The sequence below is a fragment of the Crocuta crocuta genome, unplaced genomic scaffold, assembly GCF_008692635.1.
Source record: "Crocuta crocuta isolate KB4526 unplaced genomic scaffold, BGI_CrCroc_1.0 scaffold312, whole genome shotgun sequence".
In the NCBI taxonomy this organism is placed as follows: Eukaryota; Metazoa; Chordata; class Mammalia; order Carnivora; family Hyaenidae; genus Crocuta; species Crocuta crocuta.
Genome location: NW_027527378.1, coordinates 1,080,544 through 1,091,009, shown reverse-complemented (window position 1 = coordinate 1,091,009; position 10,466 = coordinate 1,080,544). Strand labels below are relative to the sequence as shown.

General features: G+C 48.8%; 1 protein-coding gene across 6 annotated transcripts in view; it reads left to right on the top strand.

The window, feature by feature from the left end:
- The window catches only part of SH3KBP1 (SH3 domain containing kinase binding protein 1), a 281,170-nt gene that overhangs the window by 246,444 nt on the left and 24,260 nt on the right, over nucleotides 1-10,466 (top strand). For all 6 annotated transcript variants that reach the window (XM_077770448.1, XM_077770238.1, XM_077770366.1 and 3 more), the window contains one exon: nucleotides 3,329-3,414. In XM_077770448.1, the coding sequence (XP_077626574.1) occupies nucleotides 3,329-3,414 (86 nt within the window). The remainder of the gene's footprint in view (nucleotides 1-3,328; nucleotides 3,415-10,466) is intronic.

Here is a 10,466-nt window from a genome sequence, read left to right as displayed (position 1 = left end):
ATCAGTATTTCTCCTTCTTACCATAGTTTTATAAATGTAATTTTCAGGGCCATCCAGTATAGGTTACTCACCTGTTCCCCTCTGGATGAAAGCGTCCCATTGCAGTTTTTCTTTGTTACAAATAGCACTGAGGTAAACATATCAATCTGTAAAACGCACTTGGGTATTTCGCTCTATTTCTTTAGCATAGCCTCTGAGAACTGGGCCGAAGCAGATGACCATTTTAAATGCTATTGATATATTCCCTCTTCTTAGAAATTACTCTTTTTTACCCTGAACCATTTCCAAAAGGCTTTGTGGTAACTGTCCAAAATGCATATACAAGAAAAAAATAGTTGAGAGTGACAGTAAGGGGGAAAATAAAGGTAGAAAAGTAATACAGCCCCAGATAAGATGAGCACAGTAATGAGCAGTAGGGTTCTCTACAGTCCCTCAAGGTAGCCTCGCATTTGACTGGAAGCTTCTAGCTGTCAAATCAGAGAGGGAAGCGGCTGCTCCAAGGTTCCTATTTANNNAAAAAAAAAAAAAAAAAAAAAAAAACAGTGGAAATAACTGGACATTTGTTGCCTGAGTGACCTTTCTCCCTGGACAGAACATATGTTCTCCTAGGTTTTGGTCCTTGGCGTGTTCCCAAAAGGACAGGAGTGTCTGGCTCTGAGTACAGTTTGAGTTGTACTAGTTTGGAGAGTGACAACACCAAAGCATTCTGGCCCCAGAGTTATGAAACAGGAAGATCCAGAGCCCTCACGAACTTTAAAAACTGAAGATGCTTTCCTGCTAGGGCTCCTGGGTGACTCAGTCGGCTCAGTGTCTGACTGTCGATATCTGCTCAGGTTGTAATCCCCACGTGGAGTGGAGCCTGCTTGGGATTCTCTCTCCCTTTCTTTCTGCCCCTCCCCCTCCTCGAGTGTACATACTCCCTCTCTCGAAATAAATAAACTTTAAAGAAAAAAAGAAAATGCTTTCCTACTAATAATGCTGCATTTCCAAAACATTTCATTCGGAAAGTTACGTTCAATTTAGTAGCCACTGGGGCCCTGCCAATAAAATGTTTTGAAATAAATTTCCTTGGGGCGCCTGGGTGTCTTAGTTGGTTAAGCTTCTGAGTCTTGATTTTGGCTCAGGTTGGTGGTGAGATCAAGTCCACGTTGGGCTCCTTGCTGGGCATAACCTGCTTAAGATTCTGTCTCTGTTCCTCTCCCTTTGTCCGTCTCCCCACCCCCCTGGCTCAAGGGCTGTCTGTCTCTCTCAAGAAAAAGAAAAGGAAATTTCCTCAATCTCGGCACTCCTGTTGGCTTGGGGCCTGTCCAAGAGAATGTGGCCAANGGGGTGGGGGGGATGGGCATGTAGGAGGGCACTTTGGGGATGAGCACTGAGTGTTATGTGGAAACTAATTTGACAATAAGCTATTTGTAAAAGAAAAAGAGAATGTGGCCAAGGGATGGCGAGGAGGGCTGCTATGGAAACCTGCCCTTGGGGCCCCCGCAGCCCTAGGAGGTTGGGCTGAGGTGGGAAATGAAGGCTCTGCTGGGAAGCTCAAACTGCTTCCTCCTTCCAAGTACAGTAGTCCATGCTGTCCTTGAACTTGTACTTCAGCCGCGCTCTGAGAATCCCAGAAAGTCTCGTAATACACACACACAGTTTTCGAGCTGTATTTTCTCTTGGTGGAGGTCAAGCCGTCTGGCCCAGCCTGTTTCCCTGGAGATCGTACCTAGGCTGGTCGTTGGGTGAGGATGTTTGCGGTTATACTTGAGATTATGAGTCAGTCTTATTCGTTTGGGAACTGACAGGGAACCTCCTTCCGCTGGGCCTTCTCCACTGTCACAAGGATACGCGGGTCGTGCTGAATGCCAGCTGCTACCACAGCCCCTTCTTGAGTGAAGAGACCCAGGCCTCAGCTCTGTCAAGTCCCTACCTTGCCCCCAGGTCTAGAGGTCTCCTGCCTCAGTGGTCCTTCTGTCCCCCATTACCTCCATTACAGAACCCTCCAGTACTCAGCCCAGCAGCCTGACCTTTTCCACCCTTTCTGCTCTCACTACTTGGGGGACCTCAGGCTTTAGCCCTGGGAACCCTGGCCACACTGGGCACTCCCACCTACCGTGGGGTCCTTGCTTAATCATGCCTCCTCTTGGTAGGTTCGGTCTCCCTTTTCCTCCAAGGCCCAGCTGGAGTGCCACTTCCTCTGTGTGCCACTGCCCCCCCCCGCCCTCCGCCCCACGCAGTCCCCTGCTCTGACCCAGTCCTTTCTTCTCATAGGACATTTGTGTGCCTGTCACTTACATAGCCTGTACCCCGCGGGCCTGTGTTCGTGTGTCACCTCTCTCTCCCATTTGGACTGTGAGCCCCTTGAGTAGGAACCACCGGGCTTGGCCCTCTCAACACCCCTGCCTGATAGGTATTTGACAAGCGCTCCTTGAGTAAGTCTGTTACTCATTGTGTGGTTTGGCTTCAGGCCACCATGACTGCCAAGAGCCATGAGATGGCCTATTTCTGGTGCTGTCCCAGAACAACTGCTTGGCTTCTCCCCCTCATTTTATGGGTGAGGATCTTTCCCTGTTTCACTACCATCACAGGCCTTGGCCGATCTCATTCAGGCCTCCTCCCCCTGAAAGGGTCTAGACACCTGCCCTTTGGGAGGAAGTTGGAGGCACCTTCTGCTCGTGCACGGGTGGGCTGTCTCTCTCATCTTCTTACAGGCTTCTTCCCATCGCTGAGGGCTGTCCCTGCCCAGATACAGAAGGAAGTCACTCATGCCCTGATGGGCATGGGGGCACCCACCCAAGAGCTGGCTAATTTTACAGGCCTGCGCCCAGCGCCAGCTTGCGGGCTGCCAGATCTTAAACTCAACCCCCTGTGCCTGTCAACAGCCTGGCTGATGCCTCAGCCTCAGGCCAGAAAACCTTTTTCTCAAGGTTAAAAGTAGCCGACCTTTGACGAGCAGCATTGGCTAAATTCCTTACTCCTTAAAAGGAAGCTCCTAGTTATCATTTGCCGGTGCTTATTTGGCCACGGGGCGGGAGCAGGCCCTACGTTGTACCCCGTGTATCGGCAGGAGGTTGTGGCCAAAGGTGTATTGCTGAACAGTCCTTATTAAAATAGCCATCTCTGAAAATGTGTGCCGGAGAGATGGGCATTCAGTCTGTCGGCCGGTCTCACCAAGGCCCATGTGGTTGGATAGGTCGTTGACTCCCACTGGCTCCCCCACAGGCGAGAGTGCCACCTGCCGTGCACACAGCACGCTCCTTAACGCATGTGCAGCAAGAAAGCTGACCAAATGACAAGGACACACACTAATGATTAAATGCCTGGACTTGTGTTTTTAATGTAGGGGTGACGGTCCAAAGATTGACTTGGTGGGCAGTTCGATATCCGGCATCCTGGACAAGGACCTCTCAGACCGCAGCAATGACATCGGTGAGTAAGGAGAGCACTCCTGGTCTTGCTTGCACAATTGTAGAACTGCGGAGCGCGGCTTGCCCCTTCCGGAGGCCTAAGGACTAACACAGCCGCTTCAGTGGAAGGCTCGTAGCCCTCAGCTGGTTTTAGATGTTCTGGTTTTGTAAAGAAGGGGAGGCGATGATGGAAAAGAAGTGACGAAGAAACCTGCTCTCTGGTGATTTATGTATTTGGTGTATAAAGGCAAATGGGTGAAAAGGCAGAATGGCAGAGTTCATTGTAGTCACAGCGCTAAATGTTTTCAAGTTGAATTTCAAGTGAGCTTTGGTGTGATAATGGCCACTTAGTTAAAAACAGGAGTGAATTTTCCAAAGGCTGAGGTAGCACTGTGTGGGTAAGCAAGTCGGAGGGACTGTTGGGGACGTGCACGGATGGTGTGAGGTCACATGTGCGCTGGTTGACTCCACCATCGGTCTGACTTGGGTGTCAGCCCGTTTGAGAAGTCGAGATTCAGGGACTAAATTTGTTTTTTCAGCTTTACGTCTTTTATTTGCACCTATAACGGTCATAATATTCTATGAAATAGGGCTATATTTTGGAATGTGCCTTTTTATTTTTTTTTTATTTTTCTATTTTTATTTTTTTTAATATTTTTATTTCTAGGAGAGAGAGAGAGAGAGAGAGAGAGAGAGACAGCGTGAGCAGGGGAGGGTCAGAGAGAGAGGGAGTCACAGACTGAAACAGGCTCCAGGCTCTGAGCTGGCAGTCAACACAGAGCCCGACGCGGGGCTCGAACCCACGAACCGCGAGATCATGACCTAAGCGAACGTCGGACGCTTCACCGACTAAGCCACCCAGGCGCCCCTGGAATGTGCCTTTTAAAATTAAATTCTCTTATTTCTAAATGATCCTAGATTTCCGTGGCGTCGTAAGAAGTAATACAGACAGAACCGCGTACCCTCTACCCGTTTTCTCTCAAGGGTAACATCATAATGAAACTGTAGTGCAAGGTCACAACCAGGATATTGACACGTCCACCAGGTTCTGCAGGTTTACTAGTGCTTATGTGTTTTTAGTTCTTTGCAGTTTTGTCACCTGTGTAGGCTTGTGCATCTACCACTACGGTCAAGATACAGAACATTCCATCACTACCAGGATCCCCTGTGTCACCCTGTTATGACCACACCCACCTCCCTCCTGCCCCCACCCCTTCCCTAACCTTTGGCAGCCGCTCTCAGGGACAGATTTGACACAGAAGACTTCCGGTATCTTTTCAATTGGTTGCTCAATTTAGAAACAAATGCGTGACTCTTGGCAGGCCTCGTAAGAGACACTGGAGCGCCTATTGTGAGCATTTTCGTCACCCCGGGGTCACTCCTCTTCGGGGTACTGTTTTCTTCCAAACCCGCTAGCAGAGTTGCATCTTTGCAACTGCTCACTTGCAGTCTCTGGTCTGATCCTGTGAAGGCTTGGCAGTAGGATGTGTCGCTGTGACCATAAACACCGAAAATACTTGCTCTGTCTCCAGAGACTCTTTCCCATCCTGAGCCTTTGAGAAGCCCAGTCAGGAAGCGTGACCCAGGGCTTCTGACAGCTTGGGCGGGTGGAATAATAATAGAAATGCTGGCCTGCTAGAGCTTTTGACCTGGTTAAAGGGCAGAGCAGAGCAGCGCAGTGATTGGCTGTGAATGAGAAGGGATCATCACACTGAGCCTGACGACAGTTCTGGTTATGCCCCTGTGGTTTAGCATTTAGACCGCATTTTAAGGCAGGATGGCCAGTTGGTGAAGTGACAGAGAAGGTAGTGGGGGTCTTCCCACAGGAAGGGAGGTGTTCTCCCTCCTCCAAGGCTGTGCCTTGCCTGTGAAGAGCATTGGCCTCTGGCCCTTGTTTTCTTGGGACCTGGTGATGGCTCATGTGGCTATCACCAAAATACAAATTTTGTATTTCTCAGTGTGACAAGCTAGTTTGGAAATGTTGGGAAATTGACTGAAGTGGGTTAATCTATGAAAGCTCTTCGTACTGGAAACTGAGCACCTGCTGTGTCTATTTCGGAGCCAGGAAAGAGATGCTGAGGTTTAGTTCGCTCTCCTTTTACCAAGAAGACATTAATCCCAGAAGGACATAATTCCTCCAGCACATGAGGTAACGCATGTATTACTTGCATTGCAAGACACAGTGACTGGTGGCCATGTAATCAGCCACTAAATACTTGAGTGTCGATTCAAGGGCAAGGCTTGAATGGATAGCAAGGCCATCACACACAGGCCCTGCCTTCCAGCAGCTTTGGGTCTATTTGGGCCACCAGGACGGCAAATGGAAATTGAGGTGACACCAACGGTCTGACTGACCCCAGAGTGGTAGAAAGTAATGCCGATCAGAGTTAAGGATGCTCCTTGGTGGCCAGGCTCCGTGAGGGGGGCAAACTTATCTGGCTCTAGAAGTTGAATTCACTGAGGCAGAGGCAGGCAGGGAATCCCATGCGGAGTGCCGGTACCTGAGCGTAGATCAGCCTTGCTGTGGCAGAGGCTCGGAGCAGGCATGGAGGGGAGCCGCCCTGGGGAAGGAGGTCTGGGCGGGATCATGTTGCACAGGGATGGATTTGTAATTTAACCTGTTGGCAGTGGGCTGACCCTGAAGTGACATGATCGGGTCTAAGCACTCAGATAATAACTGATGCAGCTTTGTGGGACCAATCCAGTGAAGGAAAGACTGGAGTCAAGGAGTCAGGTTATTTGATAGATAGGGGGAGAGGCAGTTAAGAGAGCCCAAACCACGCTGCACAGCAGCACTGTGAAAGGAGGCATAGATGTGAAAACAGCGCTGGATTCGGGAGCAGGGAGGAGGAGAGAATAATTTGTCAGCTGTGAAGTTTTAGGGCTGGGGAGAAAAGGACTTGGGTAGAAATAAGCACGTCTGGAGGAGGAACTGGTTTGGGGGAGATGTGGATTTATTTAAGCGTGTTGACCTTGAGATTTGGTCGGACGTCCCCATGTCGGTGCTGGAGGAGGCTAAAGCCGGAGGGCCAAGGCCGGGGAGGGCTGAGGCTGCAGAGGCCGGTGGGGATTGTGGGTGGAGATTCGGACCTTCCGGGAGATAGAACGCAGGGCTGACACGCTGTGACCGCAGGCTGCTGCCTCCAGGCTGGGAAACCTTCCATGATTTACACAGACTCTCTGAGCTTCAGCTTCTTTATTTATGAAGAAAACTAACATCTCTCCCTGCTTCCTCGCCTTGTCTTCTACAGTTCTGTAAAATCACTTGGTGGGCTGCAGAATGATAGAAATGCTTATTATTGATGCTGTTGTTTGCTGAGAAGGGATAGTTAAGTCAGGAAGATGACGTCCTTAGCATGAGAAAAGAGAAAGAAGGACCTAGAGCTTGAAGACCAAACCCCGCACAAAGTCCACATCTAAGGGAAAAGCAAATCTTGCAACATCTCAGACGCCAAGGGAGGAAAGGATTTTAAGCAGAATGTCTTCAGGCCCAGGTGCGGAAATAGTCTTGCAGGTGGGTCGGTCAAGGAGAAAAAGACATTGCAGAGGGGCCGCCTCCTTTCAGGGCCGCTTTGTATCTCTGCTTTTGTAGCATTTGTTCATTGCTTTGAATCAAGAAGGAAATTATTTGTACCAGAATGTTAGTCACTCAGACAATCGAAGCTGTCCAAATGTGGGCTGTAGCGAATAGCCAAATACAGCCCAGAAAGCCATGAGAAATCATTAGTGTTAGCTATAAATAAATCTGTTTCCTCTTAATAAAGCTATAATTNGAGAACATGACTTTTTCAGACCTCGCGTGGGCAGCCACCAGCATCTGTCAGCCCATGATAATTTAGAATGAAATCAGTTGGTCCAAAATGAAGTTGTTGATGTCAGTTTGAGATATTGTGTATCAAACTACACGGCCATATTTCAAGTAACATAATAGGAAATGTGGATGAGCTCCAGTGCAAGCCTGTGCATGAATAGAAATGAAAATTAAATTGTCCACTTTTCTCTTGCTGACGGAAGAAGTCTCTGTTCCGATTGAATGGGAGATTACAGGCCAAGAAGTCAAGTGCCACAACATTTACTTTTATTATGCCGTATATTGTGGTTCCCACGGCATGGCAGGATTTATTATTACACTTCAATACTGTGGAGATTTTCCATCTCTTTCCCACTAAAGCGTATAGCAACGGGCCCCCAGGTAGGAAGCAGCCTAGGAACGAAGCCATCTGGTTCCAACTAATTGACTTAGAAACAGCCCTTCTCATTTCTCCTCTGTCGCTTGTCTTCATTGACCTTTGTTCTCCATTCTACTCGAATCTCGTTACACTTGCCCCACTTCTGTCTCTTCACGTGGACATCACCCCCTCTTCACATTGGGAAGCTGGGAATTTCCCCTCCACCTTTTCAGCCTGATCCACAGACACACATTTGATTGACATTGCAGTCCATTTGGGGGCCACCTGTTGCTAGCTTTAAAATTGATGCACTTAGGATTCGGGACTGGTTTGGAAGATAAGAGTCTAACCAAAGCTTGTCCTCCCGTCTCTCTCAGATGCCTCCTGGCATGTGGTTCATTTAGACCAGGAAATGCGAAAGCACTTTCCTGCAGACACCCTAGGAATGCTGTTAAGAGCTATTTGATTTGGGATGCTGGAAAGGTTCTGAAACTGGATTGTGGTGATGGTTACGCAACTCTGTAAATCTACTAAAAATTATTAAATTGTACGCTTACCGTGGGTGAATTTTATGGTATACAAATTACGCGTCAATAAAGATGTTAAAAAAAAGCCTGGCTCCTACCCAGGGACACAGGCCACAGTCACACACCAGTTTATATCAGGACTGTTTGAGAAGCAATATGCGTGTCTCCAGCATTATGACAAAAAGCAAAAGAGATTGGGCTTAGTCGAGTCACGTGCTTTATACGAAGGGAGTGAAGTGTCTTGAGCTTGGGGTGGATGGATCTGGACCATAATCAGTCCTCTGAGCATTTCTGGTGTCCTCCCCACACTTGGGGACGCTCGGCATTGACTCCAGTTCATTCAGAAGAGGCTCTCTGTGGACATCTCCTGCACTGCTCCCCACCTCTCACCCAGGACCCTTAGGGCTCACAGCCTAGGTTTGTGCTGAGCAAACACAGTCAAGCTGGCAATCAGCACTGGTTTCAGAATCATTTCACAGTCCTCCAGGAGGTGGGCTGAGGGCAAGGCCTTGTCCTTCTCAACACTTCCAAGAGTCCGGTCCCAGATGTAAACTGACGGTGTCCGCTGACAGATGTTCACAGTTAGAAACATAAGGCCGCACCCAAACCCAGGCACTTACCTGTGCCTGCTCAGCCCCCATCAGAGCAATCCTGGCCTTTGGTAGTCCGTTGGGTTGGCTGCATCCATGCTTAGTTTTGATGGGTTCCACAAAACTCTTTTTTTCCCTTATTTTTTAAATTTAAACTTTAGTTAACAGACAGTGCAATATTAGATTCAGGAGTAGAATTCAGTGATTCATCACTTACATACAACAGCCGGTGCTCATCCCAGCAAGTGCCCTCCTTCATACCCATCACCTAGTTAGTCCATCATCCTACCCCTCTCCCTCCATCAAACCTCAGGTCTCTATTGTCAGGAGACTCTGGTGGTATGTTTCCCTCTCTCCTCCTCCCCATTGTGTTCATCTGTTTTATTTCTTAAATTCCGCAAACCTCTTTTACCCCATCACATCCAATAAGCAGAAAAGCGATAAACATTCCGAGTGCCAGTAGGAGAAGGCTCATGAATGCTGTAGGCACAGGTGGGGGTTAAATCAAAGAGGGGAGATAATGGTAAGTGTTGCTTAAGCTCATGGGAGTGACGTAGTTTGCGGTGGGAATGATTCTAAAACGCAGAGCGGGCAAGCAGGGCCATCCCGCCTGAGCCACCTACAGCCATCAGCCTGCGACACGGAAAGGAACTGATGGGTATGATGAGCAGAGGGACATTTGGGTGTTTAACAGCCATGTTCAAATGACTCTTGGCTTGGAGAGGGTCGTGGTGCTGCTACGTGAGTGACCTGTGACCAGCCCCAGAAGCTCACCTGGGCACAGAGGCAGCATGTCCTGCCCTGGTATTTTGGTTGCCTTCCTCTCTCTTCAGGGCCCCTGCAGCCTTCCTTCACCCCAGTGGCTTGAGTGTCTCTGCTTTTGTGACTTGCTGAGACTATTTGCAGGTTTAAGAATGCAAATGCGGAGGGACACCCATGGGTCCAAAGTCATCTATACTCAGCAAAGAGACTTACACACTAACGTTGGTTACTTCTGCAATGTGCCCAACTGAGGCCTCTGAGCTGTGGGTGACTGTGGAAGCAAGAAGGGACAGGTGACGTCCATTCTCAGATGACACATATGGCATTTATTCAGCCTGCCGGCCCCTCCGCCTGTGGGCTGTGGGCTCACAGATGGGCAGAGCCCAGTTATGGCTTCCGTTCGACTTGTAAATACCCAGAGGGATATGCGACCTGTCAGAAAACCAGGTTCAAGTGCCCCTTATGCCAGAAGCATTGTAGACAAACCACACCTTATTAAGGAGGACAGTTGAGTTCTCAGACTCCTTCTCTTCACCAGAGGTCCTTGTTAAGGCGTGATGTGGCCATTACAGCCCACGTGGCCTCCCACTAGCTTGGATTCATTAAATGAGAAAAGTGATGAGTACTTAGGAGTGAGGTTGTGGGCCCCGTTAGAGGGTAATTGGATCTGGTGGTGACAAGCTAAGGATGAGGTGTCCGTGAACAGGGAGCCCTGATTTAGAGCTGGACGAGCCTCTTTATTTAGCTTCGTGGTGACCTGCATTGGCGCACCCCACCTCCCCAGGCCTGAGTCATCTCTCCCTGAGGTTGTTCATATTTTTTTGGAATTCAGACTCACACACACAAAAAAAAGGCCTTTAAGTTGAGGGACTGCCGATTTTTATTTTACTAATTAAGGACGTTTTAAAAAGCAGATGCCATCGCCTAGTAGAAATAATCTCTGAGTTTAAAAATTGGATAAATTTAGCTTCCTGGGAGACTCACATTGGTGACCTTTTTCTTGGCACCTTCCAGACCTTATAGACC